This window comes from Strigops habroptila, chromosome 9, assembly GCF_004027225.2.
Source record: "Strigops habroptila isolate Jane chromosome 9, bStrHab1.2.pri, whole genome shotgun sequence".
Taxonomy (NCBI): Eukaryota; Metazoa; Chordata; class Aves; order Psittaciformes; family Psittacidae; genus Strigops; species Strigops habroptila.
Window position 1 is genome coordinate 307,262 of NC_044285.2, and position 18,053 is coordinate 325,314.

The 18,053-nt window shown below is 66.8% G+C and overlaps 2 protein-coding genes across 12 annotated transcripts; both read left to right on the forward strand.

The window, feature by feature from the left end:
• The first annotated feature begins 1,073 nt into the window (after positions 1–1,073).
• Positions 1,074–6,876, forward strand: FES (FES proto-oncogene, tyrosine kinase). 3 transcript variants are annotated; one of them, XM_030497837.1, is made up of 19 exons: positions 1,074–1,184; positions 1,902–2,152; positions 2,222–2,395; positions 2,465–2,561; positions 2,822–3,005; positions 3,164–3,301; positions 3,395–3,514; positions 3,596–3,718; positions 3,784–3,970; positions 4,059–4,136; positions 4,364–4,573; positions 4,844–4,966; positions 5,050–5,103; positions 5,238–5,356; positions 5,515–5,609; positions 5,705–5,828; positions 5,934–6,091; positions 6,275–6,397; positions 6,538–6,876. In XM_030497837.1, the coding sequence occupies exons 2-19, from the start codon at positions 1,928–1,930 to the stop codon at positions 6,678–6,680; spliced, it is 2,475 nt and encodes an 824-aa protein (XP_030353697.1). In that variant the 5' UTR covers positions 1,074–1,184; positions 1,902–1,927; the 3' UTR covers positions 6,681–6,876. The 3 variants fall into 3 exon arrangements, with proteins under 3 accessions (XP_030353697.1, XP_030353696.1, XP_030353695.1); XM_030497836.1 differs by having other exon boundaries at positions 1,102–1,184; positions 6,279–6,397; XM_030497835.1 differs by having other exon boundaries at positions 1,102–1,184; positions 4,418–4,573.
• A 356-nt stretch (positions 6,877–7,232) lies between these two features.
• Positions 7,233–16,103, forward strand: MAN2A2 (mannosidase alpha class 2A member 2). Of its 9 annotated transcripts, none has more exons than XR_003993208.1 (24): positions 7,233–7,375; positions 7,835–7,988; positions 8,154–8,408; positions 8,532–8,676; positions 8,786–8,957; positions 9,398–9,525; positions 9,604–9,777; positions 10,102–10,288; positions 10,360–10,537; positions 10,631–10,833; positions 11,130–11,312; positions 11,794–11,908; positions 12,081–12,148; positions 12,292–12,457; positions 12,743–12,979; positions 13,069–13,191; positions 13,273–13,387; positions 13,482–13,615; positions 13,703–13,844; positions 14,016–14,149; positions 14,747–14,941; positions 15,011–15,124; positions 15,522–15,755; positions 15,828–16,102. XR_003993208.1 is itself a non-coding variant. In XM_030497846.1 (24 exons), the coding sequence occupies exons 2-24, from the start codon at positions 7,857–7,859 to the stop codon at positions 15,672–15,674; spliced, it is 3,528 nt and encodes a 1,175-aa protein (XP_030353706.1). In that variant the 5' UTR covers positions 7,233–7,375; positions 7,835–7,856; the 3' UTR covers positions 15,675–16,102. The 9 variants fall into 9 exon arrangements, 7 of the variants coding, with proteins under 7 accessions (XP_030353706.1, XP_030353699.1, XP_030353700.1 ...); XM_030497846.1 differs by adding an exon at positions 14,411–14,488 and having other exon boundaries at positions 15,014–15,124; positions 15,522–16,102; XR_003993207.1 differs by having other exon boundaries at positions 14,747–15,124.
• Positions 16,104–18,053: the final 1,950 nt, after the last annotated feature.

Here is an 18,053-nt window from a genome sequence, read left to right on the forward strand (position 1 = left end):
TGGAGCCAGTGGGGTGTGTGGATGTTGCTGGAGCTGCTCTCGCCCTCAAACCTGCCATGAAAATTACTGTTTCCTGGGAGCCCGGCACTGGTGGTGTCAGGGAACATCTGCAGCGCCCAGTGCTCTGCATGGCTGAGTGGGGCACAGGGAAAGCAGAGCTCCCCCGGCAGGCAGGACTCTGGGGATGGACAAGCAATGTGTGAATGCTGCTTGGAGTCTGTGCTGGGGCACAGTGGCAGCCCCTGGCTGTGCCGTGCCGTGCTGTGCCATGCCGTTGTGATGCTCTGTGCGTGAGCACCCAAGCGTTGCTCCGTGTGGGAAGGCTGAGCAAAGCTCCATCTGAGGTGCTTCTTCCCCCAAACTTCCTCTAACAGTGGGATCAGCTCGGCCATGTACCGCAAGGTGACTGATACCCGTCCCACAGGCACAGAACGGGGCTCGGCACAAACCACTCAGGAGGCAGCCAGGGCATGTGCATGGTGGTGCTGGGTGGTGGCGGCGGTGGCGGCTGCCAGGGCTGAGCTGTCCCATTGTGGCACCAGTGAAGCAATTTGAGGGGGGAAGCGCCTGGGGCTGTCACGGGGAGCTGGGAACCAGCCATGCAGGCATGGGATGGTGATGAGGTCTGGGGCATGGCCATGGGTGCCCATGCAGTGGATGCTCTGTCCCATGGCCTCTCACAGTCACAAGGACCAAGCTTGGAGGTGGTGACAGGATGGCCCCCTTCAGTGGGGCTGCACCCCAGTTCCTGCAGCCTTTCAGGGAAGCAAGGCCATGGAGAGGGGCTGGGGACACGCAGGACCAGGCTCAGCTGAAGGCGCTTTGTTGGGTGAAACTCTGCAGGGACGGGGTTCAGGCTCCACACAGGTAATGGACCACAGGCAGGGTGAGGAGGCACCCAGGGCTCCCGCAGGACCGAATCCTGCCAGCATCAGGCCTTGGTGGGAGCAGTGGGACAGGTGGTGGGGCTGGGGCTGCGGGCGATGGCAGAGCCATGGCCCTGGGCGCAGGCACTGGCAGGGAGGGGAGGAAGCGCAGGAAATCTCGCAATGGCTGTATGGTCAGCACCGGGTTTCCTGTTCCTCCCCAGGAGCTGGAGCTGCACTGGGTCCACCCTGCACCGGCCCCGGCCCCAGGAGGACGCCAGCACCAGCCGCACAGCGGGGACCTCGCAGCACACGCAGGTTGGAGGGGCCATGCCGCAGCGGGGCACTGGGAGGGACAGGGACCCCTTTGTGGGGCTGGGGGGGGTTCTCAGCCCTGGTCCTCTGTGGGGGCGAGTGCTGTGCCAGAGGAAGTCCTGCCCTACACAGAGACGTGCCTCAGCACCCTCCTGCTCCTCCTGTGCCCTTGCCATGGAGCAGGACACCCCGGGACCACGACTGGGACCAGTTTGGCTTCCAACAGCTATGTCGGAGTCCAGGGTGCTGGGACACATCCAGGCTCAGCACCTTCCTTCAGGGCTCAGCACCCCAGCCCTGTGCTGCTGGCTCCCCAGGAGCTCAGGGTGACTGTGCCAGCAGGCAGGAGGGGCTGGAGCTGCCGGACCGCATGGGGCTGGTGTCCCGGCTGGGTGGGGGTCACAGCTGCGCTGCCCTTGGGCACCAGCCCCGCGCATGGCAGAGGTGACACTGCTGTTTCTGAACCCTAAACTTCCTCTTCCCTGGCACCATCCCCACGGGCCCCAACTGCCTCTGGGCTCGGGTGTACTCGGCCCTCCCGCCTGCTTTGAATGCACTTTACAAGGAAGATGGCGTGGGGCAGGGAGGACTGTGCTGCCTGCGGGCACCTTGTCCCATGGCAGGCGGTGGGAGGGAGGGTGCAGGATGCAAAGGGCCCCACTGGACTCCGGTCAGCTTCAAGGGCAGCAGCCGTGGCTTAGCTCTCTGGCCACTCCGCAGCCTCCTTGCGCCCGACCGGTGCTGCCATGGGCTTTGGGCCGGAGCTGTGGTGCCCACAGGGGCACAGCGCGCTGCTGCGCCTGCAGGACAGTGAGCTGCGCCTCCTGGAGCTCATGAAGAAGTGGATGTCGCAGCGAGCCAAGAGCGACCGGGAGTACGCGGGGATGCTGCACCACATGTTCTCCCAGCTGGAGAAGCAGGAGAGCCCCGGGCAGCTCCGCGCCGGTGACCACAGCAGCCAGATAGGGGAGGTAGGGATGCACGGTGTGGTGCCGGATGGTGGCCGTCCCCACGCGGTCCCTGACGCCCTGTCCCTGCAGTCCTGGTGGGTGCTGGCGAGCCGGACAGACGCGCTGAGCCAGATCCTGCGCCGGCACGCGGAGGAGCTGGTGGCGGGGCCGCTGGCCAAGCTGAGCCTGCTCATCCGTGACAAGCAGCAGCTCCGCAGGGCCTTCAGCGAGCAGTGGCAGCAGCTCAGCCAGGAGTACACCCGGGTACGTGTGTCCCAGCGGGGGGAGCAGGGTTCCCCGGCCCTGCTCCCCTGATGGCATCGCCCTCCCCAGACCACACAGCAGGAGATGGAGAAGCTGAAGGCTCAGTACCGCAGCCTGGCGCGTGACAGTGCCCAGGCCAAGCGCAAGTACCAGGAGGCCAGCAAAGGTGCCCAGCCCCCACCTGCCCCGTCCCGCTGCATCCCAGGGGTTACAGTCCTGGGGCACCGGGCTGTAGGTTGGGAGCATCCCTGTGTACAGGGAGACTCAGTGCGACCGTCCCAGCCCTGGCCCTGGCCCCTGCCTGCCCTGGAACCCCTTCCCAGCCCCGCCACCTCCCGTGCCCCTCACTGGCTGCAGTGGGATGCGCTGTAGTGCTGGGACCGGTGGTGTGGCACAGGAGGTGTTTTCCATGGCCTCTCCCCCCAGACAAAGAGCGGGAAAAGGCGAAGGAGAAGTACGTGCGCAGCCTCTGGAAGCTCTATGCCTTGCACAACCAGTATGTGCTGGCCGTGCAGGCAGCCGCGCTCCACCACCACCACCACTACCAGCGGGCGCTGCCCAGCCTCCATCAGTCCCTCTACAGCCTGCAGCAGGAGATGGTCCTCGTCCTGTAAGAGCTCTGCCTGCCCCACTGCTTGCCCTGCATCCCGTTACCCATCCCTGGGTACCCCCATGGCCCCTGAGCACCAGCGGGATGCGGGGTCCCGGCAACAGAGCTGGCACTGGAGTGGTGGCACCCAGCAGCCCCCAGTGCCTGTGTCCCTGCAGGAAAGAGATCCTCAGGGAGTACTACAGCATCAGCAGCCTGGTGCAGGAGGACGTGCTGGCTGTGCATCAGGAAATTGCTGGTGCCATCCAGGCCATCAACCCTGCCACCGAGTACAGCGGCTTCATCCAGAGCCACAGGTACAGCTGGCGCTGCTGCAGCCTCTGCCAGGCATGGGTGCTGGTGCTCGGCACGGGGCGGGCAGGAGGCAGAGCCATGCTGGCTGCCTGCAGGTACAGCTCCGAGGTGCCACCAGAGGTGTCCTTTGATGAGAGCTTGCTAGAGGAGGCTGAGAGCCTGGTGCCAGGCAAGCTGCAGCTGAATGAACTGACCATCGAGAGCATCCAGCACTCGTGAGTGGGGCCAGGCCGCGGGCAGGGGCCGCTGCCGCCAGCACCACAGCTCAGTGCCACCGGCACCCGTGTCTCCTGCAGCCTGACATCGGTCGAAGAGGAGCTGGCGGCCACCATGGAGGCCGTGAGCAGCAAGGAGCAGCAGGTGCAGGAGCTGCAGGCGGAGATCCGGGGCGAGGAGCAGGGCCGGAGCCCCGGGGAGCGGTGAGATGCGGCGGGCGGGGGGCGAGGGGCCACGGCAGGGTCTGACCACCCTGTCCCGTCCCCAGGGTGCACTTGCTGGGCAAGCGGCAGGGGCTGCAGGAGGTGCAGCAGCAGCTCGAGGGCTGCCTCTGCGCACAGGCCAAGCTGCAGGCGCAGCGGGACCTGCTGGCCACCAAGCTGGCGGAGCTGGGGGCCGGGGAGCCGCTGCCCGCGCTGCCGCTGCAGGACGACCGGCACTCAGTCTCCTCCGTGGTGAGTCCTGCCCCGCCGGCCCCGGGGTGGGGCTCGCTGGGCTTGGGTCACCCACAGCCACGCAGAGCTCACAGCTTGTGTCCTGCAGGAGCAGGAGCGCAGCGGGAGCACCGCGCTGGAGACCCTCAAGAACCACATCTCAGGCATCTTCAGCCCCAAGTACTCGGTGAGTCCCTGGGCACCTCCATCCTTCCCCCTCAGCTCCCTTGCTGAGCCTCCTGCCCCCTGGCACCCCCTGTTCTCACCTCTCCAGCCCCACAGCCCCCTCCCCTCCGTGTCCCCCCCACCTGCTGTGCCCTGCCCCAGGCACCTCTCCCAGGCACCGCTGCTGGTCCTACCCCCAGCACAACCTGGGGCATGGCAGGGCTCACCCCATCTCCATCCTCCACCCAGCTGCCACCCCCCGTGCCCCTGATCCCAGAGGTGCAGAAGCCGCTGTGCCAGCAGGTCTGGTACCATGGGGCCATCCCGCGCTCGGAGGTGCAGGAGCTGCTGAGCTGCAGTGGGGACTTCCTGGTGCGGGAGAGCCAGGGCAAGCAGGAGTACGTGCTCAGCGTGCTGTGGGACGGGCAGCTCCGGCACTTCATCATCCAGGCTGCCGACGTGAGTGACCACAGGCTTGGTGATGCAGTCGGGCAGACAGGGGGTCCCTGGCGTGAGTACATGGGACGAGTGAGCACAGGATGAGTTGTGCCTGTCCTTGTGGGGTGTGAGCCCTGCATCGTGCATGCGAACTCCCACTTGTGTGTGCCCTGCCCGGTGTGCATGCATGTCCTGCGCCACATGCCTGTGTGCATTCCAGCCCCAGCACCCCAGCCCTCGTGAGCAGACCCGTGCGTGCAGGCACAACCGATCAGCCTCCCCTCCCCACAGAACATGTACCGGCTGGAGGGGGACGGGTTCCCCACCATCCCGCTGCTCATCGAGCACCTCCTGCAGAGCCAGCAGCCCGTCACCCGCAAGAGCGGGATCGTCCTGGCCAGGGCCATGCCCAAGGTGACAGCAGGCAGTGGGCAGGGGATGTGGGGCTGGGGCAGGCTGGGGGACAGCTCACCGCCTTCGATGTCTGCTCGCTGCAGGACAAATGGGTGCTCAACCATGAGGACGTGCTGCTGGGGGAGTGCATTGGCCGGGTGAGTCGGGGTGCTCCGGTCCTGCCTGCGTGGGGTCTGGAGGAGGACAGGGCTGTCCCCAGGGGGTCTGTGGGAGGACACGGGTTGCCTCTGGCCACTAGCAAGCTGGGCCAGTGCGCCCGTTTCTCTCGCAGGGTAACTTTGGGGAGGTGTTCAGTGGCCGCCTGCGTGCTGACAACACCCCTGTCGCTGTGAAATCCTGCCGGGAAACCCTCCCGTCTGAACTCAAGGCCAAGTTCCTGCAGGAAGCCAGGTCTGTGCAGCCATCACGCTTGTCCCAACCCGTCTGTTTGTCCGTCCTTGGGACTTGGGGCTGTTCAAACCGTGCTGGGACTGCAGCATCCTTACGCTGAGGGTTATGCCTGGGGCAGCCAGGCCCCACCCCCATGGTATCCTTCCCTGATCCCGCAGGATCCTCAAGCAGTACAACCACCCAAACATCGTCCGGCTCATCGGTGTCTGCACCCAGAAGCAGCCCATTTACATCGTCATGGAGCTGGTGCAGGGTGAGCAGCCCCGTCCTGCAGCCGCCGCGCTGCCAGGGCAGCTGGTGCTTGCATGTGCCAGGGCAGCCCACACCAGCTCCACATCCCGGGCGCAGGGGGGGACTTCCTGAGCTTCCTGCGCAGTGAGGGGCCACACCTGCGGGTGAAGGAGCTGATCAAGATGACGGAAAATGCTGCTGCCGGCATGGAGTACCTGGAGAGCAAGCATTGCATCCACAGGTGGGCTTGGGTGTGCACCAGGAGCCATTGCTGCCCCTGTCCCGTGCCGGGGGGGGGGCCTGGGTGCACAGTGGGCGCACGGCTGATGGCTCTGGGCTGTCCCAGGGACCTGGCTGCTCGCAACTGCCTGGTGACAGAGAAGAACACCCTGAAGATCAGTGACTTTGGGATGTCACGGGAGGAGGAGGATGGCATCTACGCCTCCACGGGGGGGATGAAGCAGATCCCTGTCAAGTGGACTGCCCCTGAAGCACTCAATTATGGTATGGGATGGAGCCAGGCACGGCCTGGGAGCCGGGAGTCCTGAGCACGCTGTCTTGCTCCCATGTGCCCAGTCCTGGGGAGGGAGACCTGGGCACCCCAGTCCTCGTGGCACAGGCACAGCCAGGGCAGTGCAGCCATGGGTGTCCCCAGCCACCAGCATCCATCTTGCCTCATGTCCCCAGGAAGATACAGCTCAGAGAGTGATGTCTGGAGCTTCGGGATCCTGCTGTGGGAAGCCTTCAGCCTGGGTGCTGTCCCCTACACCAACCTCAGCAACCAGCAGACACGTGAGGCCGTGGAGCAGGGTAAGGGACATGCCAGGGTCTGGCTCTCGAGGGCAATGCGTAGCCGTGGGTCCAGCACAATGGATCAGTGGATCTGCCGTGGAGCTGTGCCTATGGGGCCGGTGGCTGCCACGTCCCCATCGCTGCCCCCCCCCCCGCAGGCGTGCGACTGGACCCCCCTGCGCAGTGCCCCGAGGAGGTGTACCGCCTGATGCAGCGCTGCTGGGAGTATGACCCCCGCAAGCGGCCCAGCTTCGGCACCATCCACCAGGACCTCATCGCCATCCGCAAGAGGCACCGGTGACAGGGAGCGCCGGGCCCCGCCGGCCCCGCTCCGGACAGCACCGTGTGCCCGGATCCATCCCGCCGGCAGCATCCATCCCTCCCTAGGAAGCGGGTGCTGCGCCTGGACACGGCTGTGCCGCCTCCTAGCTCCCGGGGCACGGCACCCGCGGCTCCTGCCGGGCTCCATCCGTTATAATAAACAAACGGGCTCCGCAGCACCGCGTCCGTGGGGCTACGAGGGAGCACCGACCGCAGGAGCCAGGGGGGCCAAGCACCCGCGCTGCAGCCGGGACAGTGCACCGGGACAGGGCACAAGCGGATGGGTGCACCGGCACCCGGCCGGCCCGGGGCTGGGGGGGAACGACCGGGTGCATCCCGGTGCTGTGGGATGATGACCGGGTGAATCCCTGGGACTATGGCGATGTCCGGGTACAGCCTCAGGGCTGTGGGGTGCTGACGGCTGCGCCCCGCGGCTGTGGCGGTCCTGGCGGGGTCAGTGCCCGGCAGCACGACGCAGGCAGCGCCGCCCCGGGTGCTCGGGGCCCGCCCCGCTACGCTGCGCTGCGCTGCCGGCGGAGCCGCCTCCCGGCGGGGCCGGGGCCGGAGCCGGGCGGGCGGGGCGGCGGGCGGGGCCTGGCCCATCCCGGCCGCGGCAGCCGGCGGGCCCGGGGCGGGCGATGTGAGGAGCCGGTCCGGGCCGCGGAGCCGCCCAGGGTAAGAGCGGAGCGGCCGCGCCCCCGAGCCGGCCCCGGCTGCGGCCGGCCCCGCGCCGTGCCGCGGTGCAGAGGCCCCGGGCTGCCCAGCCCGGCCCCGCTCGGCTCGGCTCGGCGGCGCCGCGGCCTGCTCCGGCCCCGTCCTTGTCCCTGTCCCTGTCCCCGGCCCCGGCCCGGCCCGCCGGCCCCAGCCCCGCGGCGGCCCCAGCCCGGGCTGTAAATACTCAGCCCCAGATTAGGCGAAGTAGGGCGCGGGGGGGCGAGGAGGAAGGTGGCGGCGGGGGCCGGCGGTGGGCAGGTTGTGCAGGGCACGGGGGCACCAGCGCCGCAGCAGGGCTCAGCCGGGGCCGCGGGGCACGAGGCAGCGGCCCGACCCGGTCTGTCCCGTCCCGTGTCCCCGGAGCTCCGTCCTGCCCCCGGCCGCGTTGGCAGAGGCACCGTCCCATCTGCCCCGGTGCAGGTCCGTCCCTGCGGCCCTCGGGATGAAGCTGAAGAAGCAGGTGACAGTGTGTGGAGCTGCCATCTTCTGCGTGGCCGTCTTCTCCCTCTACCTGATGCTGGACCGGGTGCAGCACGACCCCGCGCGCCAGCAGAGCGGAGGCAACTTCCCCAGGGTGAGCAGTGGGGACGGGCCAGGGCTGGCGGGGGTGAGCAGCGCACCCGAGGATATTCGGTTGCCCGGGCCAGGGCTCGATCCCTTCTGCTGTCAGTGACACGGGGGCCGGGACCCACCTGGCAGAGGGCACCGAAGGCTCTCACGGCGGCGTCTGTGTCCCCAGAGCCAGATCTCGGTGCTGCAGAACCGCATTGAGCAGCTGGAGCAGCTGCTGGAGGAGAACCACGAGATCATCAGCCACATCAAGGACTCGGTGCTGGAGCTGACGGCCCACGCGGAGGGGCAGCCAGCGCTGCCCCGTCACACGCCCAATGGCTCCTGGGTGCTGCCCCCCGAGAGTCGCCCGAGCTTCCTCTCCGTCTCCCCACAGGACTGCCAGTTTGCCCTGGGGAGCAAGGGTCAGAGCCCAGACCTGCAGGTGAGGGCTCATCTCTGCTAGCACGAGGGTGTGCACACCACGTTGTCCATGGGGTCCTGGCCCTACACACTTGAGGGTCTCTCAATCCAGTGTCCACCCTGAGCCCTGTCTCCTCCCTGGCAGATGCTGGCCGTGTACTCCTTGCTGCCCTTTGACAACCAGGACGGCGGTGTGTGGAAGCAGGGCTTCGACATCACCTACGAGCCCAACGAGTGGGACACTGAGCCCCTGCAGGTGTTTGTGGTGCCACACTCCCACAACGACCCCGGTGAGCAGCAGGCGAAGGTGGGCAGGGGTGGGGAAAGGCCACTGCTGCCCCACACTGCTGGTGGGGAAGGGCTGGGCCCCGTGCAGTGACCCCCAACCTGTGCTGGCAGGCTGGATTAAGACCTTCGACAAGTACTACTATGACCAGACGCAGCACATCCTCAACAGCATGGTGCTGAAGATGCAGGAGGACCCGCGCCGGCGCTTCATCTGGTCCGAGATCTCCTTCTTTTCCAAGTGGTGGGACAACATCAGTGCCCAGAAGCGGGCTGCGGTCCGGAGGTAGGGCTGCGCGGCCCCTGCCCGGAGACAGGGTGCTGTGACCCCGAGCATGCGAGTGCTGCTGCAGAACCTGAGCACTGCCAGCACCTTCCAAGGCCCAGGGCACCCTCGGTGTGGTGGGAGACCTGGAGAGCAGGGTTGTGCAGTGGGAGAGAGCCCTCTTGTCAGCCCCCTGCCCAGGGAGGGCTAGGGATGGAGGACAGAGGGGACAGGGGCTGCGGGGCACAGCAGAGGATGTTGGTCTATGTGGGGATGAGCTCTGGCTCAGGCCTTGGCTGGTGTAGTGCTGTGAAAGGATGTTTGTCTGTCTGTGTCTGCCTGTCTGTCTGTGTGGGGACAGTGGGGCGCAGCAGCCAGTGGTTGTGGGGCTGCAGGAGGGCCCCAGCCTCACCGCAGGGCTCTGCCTGGAGCTGATGGCATATCGTGTGTCCCCCTTGCAGGCTGGTCGGCAATGGGCAGCTAGAGATGGTGACGGGTGGCTGGGTGATGCCTGATGAGGCCAATTCCCACTACTTCGCCATGATCGACCAGCTGATTGAGGGGCACCAGTGGCTGGAGAAGAACATCGGTGAGAGCAGGGCAGGACGCTGGGCTGGAGGGGCAGAGGGCTGGCTGGCATGGGGCTGACGGGTGTCTGTGCCCCCAGGCGTGACGCCGCGGTCGGGCTGGGCTGTCGACCCCTTTGGGTACAGCTCCACCATGCCCTACCTGCTGAAGCGCTCCAACCTGACGGGCATGCTCATCCAGCGTGTGCACTATGCCATCAAGAAGCACTTTGCTGCCACCCAGAACCTGGAGTTCATGTGGAGACAGACGTGGGGTGAGGGGCTGCTGGGGGGTGATCACAGAGCGGGGGCCCTGTCGGGATGAGTGGCAGCAGGAAACAGTTTCCAGCCATTTTCCCATGCGGATGGTGAGCTGAGCACCGGGAGGTGATGTCTCTGTCCTGCAGTGGTTTTGCCCTGCAGGACAGACCCAGGGTGGCTCCCCAACTGCCCCCATGCCCAGCGAGCCAGGGCAGGCTGCCGTGCTCTCTGGGCTCTGAGCAGTGAGCCTGTGTGCCAGGTCTGTGCTGCCCGAGCAGCCGTGCCTGGGAGAGAAAGGGAGAGCCATTGCTGGTGCTCATCTGTCCTTGGTCCTGCAGATACAGACTCCAGCACCGACATCTTCTGCCACATGATGCCCTTCTACAGCTATGACGTGCCCCACACCTGTGGGCCGGACCCCAAGATCTGCTGCCAGTTTGACTTCAAGCGCCTGCCAGGTGGCCGGATCAACTGCCCGTGGAAGGTGCCTCCCCGAGCCATCACCGATGCCAACGTGGCGGAGCGGTGAGTGCTGCAGGGCAGGGGAAGTGGCTCTGAGCCCAGGAGCCAGCCTCATGCCCTGGCCCCCATGGCAGAGCCCAGCTGCTGCTGGACCAGTACCGCAAGAAGTCCAAGCTGTACCGCAGCAAGGTGCTGCTGGTGCCCCTGGGAGATGATTTCCGCTACGATAAGCCGCAGGAGTGGGATGCCCAGTTCCTCAACTACCAGCGCATCTTTGACTTTCTCAACTCCCAGCCCAACCTCCACGTCCAGGTATGCAGTGCTGGGAGGGGTGGTGGGAGCCCCTGGCTGCGGGAGCCGTGGTGGTTTCCCATCGTGCTGAGGGCTGTGTGTGCCGTCCTGCAGGCACAGTTTGGGACACTCTCAGACTATTTTGATGCCCTGTACAAGAAGGTGGGCATCGTGCCGGGGATGAAGCCGCCCGGGTTCCCAGTGCTGAGTGGAGATTTCTTCTCCTACGCGGACCGGGAGGATCACTACTGGACAGGCTACTACACCTCCCGGCCTTTCTACAAGAGCCTGGACCGGGTGCTGGAGGCCCATCTCCGGTGAGGGGGAGCAGGCAGGGCCGTGGGGCAGGGGTTAGATGCAGTGGGTATGGGTGAAGGTTGGCCGGGCAGCACCGGGAGCCCTGGTCTATGCCCAGAGCCATCAGCATGCTGAGAGTGGCCCAGGCATGGCCAAGGCAGTGCCAAACCTTGATCCAGCCCCAGGGCAGCATGTGCCGCCCTGGCTTGCCCTCCCTGGGGCCAGGGCCCTGTGCATAGAGCACACAGCCTGGGCTGGCTGCTCCTCCTCTTGGGGGGCCAGGGCAGGGACGATCAGAGCCTCTGTCCCTGTGCAGGGGTGCAGAGATCCTGTTCAGCCTGGCGCTTGCCCATGCCCGCCGCGCGGGTGCCGAAGGCAAGTACCCGCTCTCCGACTACGCGCTGCTGAGCAATGCCCGCCGCAACCTGGGCCTCTTCCAGCACCACGACGCCATCACCGGCACCGCCAAGGAGGCCGTGGCGGTTGACTATGGAGTCCGGTGCGTGTGGGGGGACAGGGCACAGCCGCAGGGGCCTGTCTCAGATGGGGGCTGAGAGCGGGGCTGGGTGTGGGGTACGGGCCCCTCTCCTGCTGGAGGTGGAGGATGTACAAGAAACCTGGAGAGGGGCTTTGGACAAGGGCCTGTAGGGACAGGACAGGGGGAATGGCTTTAACCTGCCAGAGGGGAGATTGAGATGAGCTCTGAGGCAGAAGCTCTTCCCTGTGAGGGTGCTGAGGCGCTGGCACAGGGTGCCCAGAGAAGCTGTGGCTGCCCCATCCCTGGCAGTGTTCAAGGCCAGGTTGGACACAGGGGCTTGGAGCAACCTGCTCTAGTGGAAGGTGTCCCTGCCCGTGGCAGGGGGTTGGAGCTGGATGAGCTTTAAGATCCCTTCCAACACAAACCAATCTGTGGTTCTATGTTGGGGGGATGGTGGGAGATGGGGGGACAGTCTGGGTGGCTCACTCTGCCTGTGCCTCAGGCTGCTCCACTCCCTCATGAACCTCAAGCACATCATCATCAACGCTGCACATTACCTTGTGCTGGGGGACAAGGACACCTACCACCACGACCCTGCTGCTCCCTTCCTCAGCACGGTGAGCAGCCCCCTGCCCCGTGCTCCTGTGCCCCAGCTCGCGGGGCCATGCTGGGGCAGTGGTCCCTGTGCCTCTGGGGAGCACAGCCCTGCCTGCCCGCCCAGTGGGGACCCAGGGGAGGGGCTGACAAGGGCAGTGGGTGCACCCCAGCTCTGACCACTCCTCTCCCCAGGATGACACACGCCCCAGCCAGGACTCGCTCCCCGAGAGAACAGTGGTCAAACTGGACATCTCACCCCGGTAGGGTCTGCCTGCCTTGCTCCGGAGGTTGTGGGGAGGCACTGAGAGGGTACCTGGGACACTGTGAAGCAGCAGGTGGGTGGTGTGGGGCACCTGGGATGCCATGGGGCTGGGGTGGCCATCCCTGTGTGCTCCCCCTGCAGGTTCCTGGTGGTGTTCAACCCACTGGAGCAGGAGCGACTGAGCGTGGTGCGGGTGCTGGTGAACTCCCCGCACGTGCGGGTGCTCTCTGAGGAGGGGCAGCCCCTGCCTGCCCAGCTCAGCACACGCTGGGGCTCCGCCACCGACACGGTGCCTGATGTCTATCAGGTATGGGGTGCCCCAGAGCCCCTCTCACCCCCACCCTCATCCTGCCCAGCCCATGTGTGCCAGCTCCCCATCCTTGCACACTGACCCGCTCCTCTGTGGCAACACATGTCCCTGCACCGCAACACAAGCTCCGCTGCTCGCGAACCCCCAGCCCCCCATGCCCATCCCCTCAGCAGTGGCCCCACAGGTGCCTGGCTGGGTCTTTGCCCAGCCCACAGCCAGCATGTCCCTGCTGCCGGCTGCCCCCCGCAGTGGGGGCCGGCTCACGTCCCCGCACCGCCGCAGGTGTCTGTCCTGGCCCGCCTGCCCGCCCTGGGGCTGCGAGTGCTGCAGCTTCACAAGTCCTTCGACAGCCACTCCATGCTCCAGTCCTCCGTGCGCCTGTACCTGCCCGGCCACGACCTGCCCGTGCGCAGGCAGGAGCCCGTGCCCGTGCGCGTCCTCCCAGCCAGCACTGAGGACATCTGCCTGGAGAACCAGCACCTGCGGGCCTGCTTCTCGGCACGCTCGGGCCTGCTGCAGGCGAGTGCAGGGCTCTGCCAGGGGGCGAGGGGACGCAGCTCTGCCTTGTGCGGGGAGCGCTCACCGCTGTGCCGGCTCACACCCCGCAGAGCATCCGCCGAGCTGGGGAGGAGCGGGAGCAGAGGGTGAATAGTGAGTTCCTCGTCTATGGCACCAGGACCTCCAAGGACAAAAGTGGAGCCTATCTCTTCCTGCCTGACGGCGAGGCCAAGGTACAGAGGCCACCTCTGCAAGCTGTTTGGCAGCCACATGAGAGTCCTGCAGGCAGCAGCCTCAGCTCTCTTTTCCCTCAGCCCTATGCCCCCAAGGACTCCCCAGTGGTGCGGGTGACAGAGGGACCCCTCTTCTCCGAGGTTGCCAGCTACTACCAGCATGTCCAGACTGTGGTGCGGCTTTACAACGTGCCAGGTGAGACAATGTGAGGCTGCACGGGCAGGTTGCTGGCCTGGGGGTGCTGGGCGATGCTGCCTGTGGGGCTCAGCCTCTCACCGCCTGTCCCCAGGGGTGGAGGGGCTGTCCCTGGACGTGTCTTGCCTGGTGGACATCCGTGACCACATCAACAAGGAGCTGGCCCTGCGCTTCAGCACTGACATCGAGAGTGAGGACACCTTCTTCACGGACCTCAATGGCTTCCAGGTATGGGGCAGGGATGGCCGCTGCCCACGGGGGGACGGTGCCCTAGCACCGGGCACCACTGGAGCCACCTCCTCTGCCCTGCGGCAGATCCAGCCCCGCAGGTACCAGCGGAAGCTGCCACTCCAGGCCAACTTCTACCCCATGCCCACCATGGCCTACATCCAGGACACGCAGAACCGCCTGACGCTGCACACAGCCCAGGCCCTGGGGGTCTCCAGCCTCAGCAGCGGTGAGCGGGGCCATGGGGCTGTGCCTGGGGGCTGCCCTCGGCGGGGGGTGCTGGAGAGGAGGCTGCTGTGGGCTGGGCACAGGCAGCTCCAGCCCTGCTGCTTTGAGGGCTCCCCGGCTGGAGGCATGGCTGGCTCCTGCTAAAGCCCATGCTGGGACCTGCTCCCTGCAGGCCAGCTCGAGGTCATCCTGGACCGGCGCCTCATGCAGGACGACAACCGGGGCCTGGGCCAAGGGCTGAAGGACAACAAGCGGACACGCAACCGGTTCCGCATCCTCCTGGAGCGCCGCACCACCGCCAGCAAGGTGCATGGGCTGAGGCTGCAGGATGGGGTCAGGTGTGCTGAGCCCACATGCTCTGGGATGGAGCAGGGTCTCATCCCCTGCTGCCCCGTGGCCCTCCCAGCCATCGCACTGGCACCGCACGGGGCTGGGCCTGGAGCAGGGACATGGGGAGGGTGCGACGGTGCAGCGGGGTCCCTGCGGAGCCGCAATGCCCTCATAATTACAGTGTTCTTGTCCCATCCCCTCACTGCTCCCTATGCATGTGCCACGTCACTCACTCAGAGCTCCAGCTTCTTTTCCACACTGGCCTCCATGTTTAAAGCCTTGGGCTTCCCCGGCGCCAGGACTGGCAGCCCAGAGGTAACGGCCGGGCTGGCCCCGCTCACTCTCCCTGTCTCGTGCACTAGCTGCTAGCGCTACCCTAGCCACATCCGTAGCCTGACCACTGCCGGGGAGGGTGCTCGTGGCTGTGTGGGAGCAGCTCTGGGTGCCCTGTGCTGGCGGGTGCCTGTTCTCCGGGCGCTGCTGGAGGGGCTGTGGGGAGCAGGAGGTGCCATGGGCTGTGTCGAGGCTGTGCCTGGCCCCACGGCTCCCCTGGCCAGTGCTGATCTCTGGCAGGCACAGGACGGGCGCCCGATCAGCTTCCCCTCGCTGCTGAGCCACATCACCTCCATGCACCTGAACACTGAGGCCCTGGTCATGCCCGTGGCCCAAGAGAAGCCGGCTCCACTGGCCCTGCGCTCCTTCATGCCCCTTTCCACCGCCCTCCCCTGCGACTTCCACATCCTTAACCTGCGGATGCTGCAGGCAGAGGTGAGCTGCGCCCCAGGGGGGTCTTGCACCCACTGTCCCCAGCATCACACCTCACCTCCGGCTCCTCAGCAGGATGAATCGCTACCCTCAGCAGAGGCAGCCCTGATCCTGCACCGCAAAGGCTTTGACTGCAGCCTGGAGGCCAAGAACCTGGGGTTTAACTGCACCACCAGCCAGGGCAAGGTAGGACCAGGCTGATGCCTCCACCCGCTGCTGGGTCAGAGCCAGGCCGGGGCCCCAGGCTGGCTTCCAGCATCCTGTGCTCATGGTGGAGGGGGTCCAGGTCCCCCAGCACCAGTGTCTCACAAGCAGTGGCTGGTCAAGAGTCCCCGTGCTGCCCTGCTCTGCCCCTTGCACAGGCAAAGCTGGAGGATTTTGAGCCTGGAACCTTCCATGAGCCCTGCATCTCCCTGCAGTCCTTCCTGTGAGGAAGGGCAGAGCCTGGAGCGGGTCATTGTGGTGCCCTGGGTGGGTGGGTGGCCCATGAACCAGCTGCTGTCGCATGCGTGGGGCCGCGCGGTGTATGGTGCTGCGCTGCCGGGCACCACAAACCACCCACCCTTCTCCCTCCTCTCCGTAGCTGGCCCTGGGCAGCCTGTTCCAGGGGCTGGAGCTGGGCTCCCTGCAGCCCACCTCGCTGACTTTGATGTACCCGCTGGGCACGGCCTCCAACAGCACCAACATCCACCTGGACCCCATGGAAATTGCCACTTTCCGCATCCGCCTGGGGTAGCGCCTCCGGGAGCAGGAGGGGAGCAGCATGGCAGCACCGGCACGGCCCGCAGGGGCTGGGCCAGCAGCCCCAGGCAGGCGGGTGGGTGCTGGGCAGGAGGTGCTGGACTTTCAGGGGCTGATGCCTTCTAATTTATTAGTCCTGTGTTCTCAGATAGACGTCAGAAGTGAGGTGCTGCGGCGGGGCTGTGCAGGGGCTGCCTGGGCAGTGAGGCCACGGGCCCTGCAGTGCCGGCAGGATGGGCACGGCCGCCCTGCTGCGCCCACACGGCTGCCACCCCGGGGTCCTGGGGCAGGGCCCGTCCGTGCCGGGCTCCACCAGCTCCCAGGACAGCGCGGTGGGGCCGGGGCTCCTGGCCGGGGAGGTGCTGTGGACTGGAGATGGAGCTTGCCTGGAGCTTGTGAGAAACACGAGGCTGTTTCCAAGGGCCCTGGTCTGTGTCTGGTTTGTGGTTCTCTCGCTGGTTGCAGGGGGCAGGGGGCACAGTGCTCTGTGGGGAGATGCTCTGGTGCCCGAGGAGCCTGGCTGCTGGTCTGCAGTGCCCCAGGGGCTGCGGGAAACCACGTCACCAGGAGCATCCTCCCGGTTGCTGTGGGGACACAGGGGCTGCTGCACTCCCCGGGCCCCTCTGGGGCTCATTACTGCCGAGGGGAGCCCAGGGAGAGGCGGGTAAGGACATGGTGCTGGATAAGCTCTGTCTTGGTCTCCCACTCAGCGTCCAGCACAGCCCACATCCCATGGGCACAGCACTGAGGACAGGCTGAGAGCATGGACCAGTGTGGATGGACCCTGGCAGCTCAGCCCCTTGCACCCTTGGCCAGCCAGGCACGGGGCAGGACCCAGGCCTGGTGCATGCCTCGTGCTGGGGATCAGGGGAGCACAGCCCTGTGCTGGCACGATGTGCCGCCAGTGCCGTGCTGGAGCCTGGCTAATGGCACAGCTGGCGGGGGGCCAGGCTGCGGCACAGGGCCCACCGGAGCTGGGCTGCCGAGGGGCTGCGGCACAACCCACCGTGCCCCAGCCTCGCCCACTGCCCTTGCCCACAGCACTGGGGTCCCCAGCTGGGCTGAGGCGCCCAACCAGTGCCCGTGGCCCCGGCACCCGGTGGGGAAGGTGCCTCCTGTCTGCTCTTGGCCCCCGAGAAGCTCATTAGCGATGCTCCCGCCTCCCGCCCTGGTCCCTGTGGAGCGGGCAGTGAGTGCAGGAGGCTCTAATGGCTCCAAGCGGCTCTTGATGGGCCGCGATGGAGGCGGGAGAGGAGGGGCTGTGGTTTCTGCCTCTGCTGGAGCCAGACCTGCCACTGCCCAGGGTCAGCTGGGAAGATGCTGGGTGGGCTCCTGCTCCGGCTGCTCCTCGCCACGGCGCTGTGCCCCGGCCTTTCTGGGACAGGTACTGCCCCACTCCCCGAACCTGTCCTCCCCCTCTCTGGGACAGGTACAGCCCCACTCCCTGAACCTGTCCTCCCCATCCCTGCTGGGGCCTCGTCCCTTGAGGGCTGCTCCCAACAGCCCATGCTGGAGCCTGGGGTCTGTGCCGGGGGGGCGATGATCCGCACTGGGGATGGTGGCACAGGCGTGGTGGTGCCGGGGTTGGTCCTTGCACAGCACATCCGCGCGGTGAGAAGTGCTGTCCCTGTGGTGTGGTGGGGACAGGAGGGGATCAGCACGGGGAGATCGGGGCTGACCTGGGCCTTTCGCCTCCCATCTGCCGCCATCACCCTCCTCACCCGCGTTTGCCCTTGCTGGGGTCAGGGCGAGCACCAGAGGCCATGGCACACACGGGGCCGGGGCCTCCCGCCGGCAGTGCCGAGTGAGACCGTGCTCAGCCGCAACCTGAGCCCAGCCCAGGGCTGAGCCGGGGGCTCCCACGGGGCCAAGGTGCTCCCAGCCCAGCCCACCCCTGCAAGGGTCACATTGCTGGAGCTGCTGCCAGTCCCACCGGCACCGTGCTGGCTATGGGCACACCAACCCACCGCAGTGCAGGGGTGAAGCCTTTGCCGCATCCACAGCGAGGGCTGAGCCTCGGCTCCTCGCCACAGGCTCGCTGCAGAACCTGCACCTCTGCGAGGGCTACGCGGGCCCCGATGGCCGCTACCACCCCGGCTTCTACTGCCCGCGGCTGACGGACCCGGCCGGCCGCCGCTACTGCTGCCGCCCCGGCCCACGCGCACTCAAGTCCTGCTGCTCCCAGGAGGCCCTGGAGGCCCTCACCGGGGTGAACCTCTCCAGCCTAGCCAGCCCTGACCTCCTCCGGTGAGCGGGGCTGCGGGGAACGGGGCTGGGGGGGCAGCGTGGGCCCTGGGCTCTTCGTGGTGGCTGGGACATGGGTCTGCCATGCCAGCCTGGAACCCAGAGCTGGCCCAGGCTGTGTCCTCCCGCC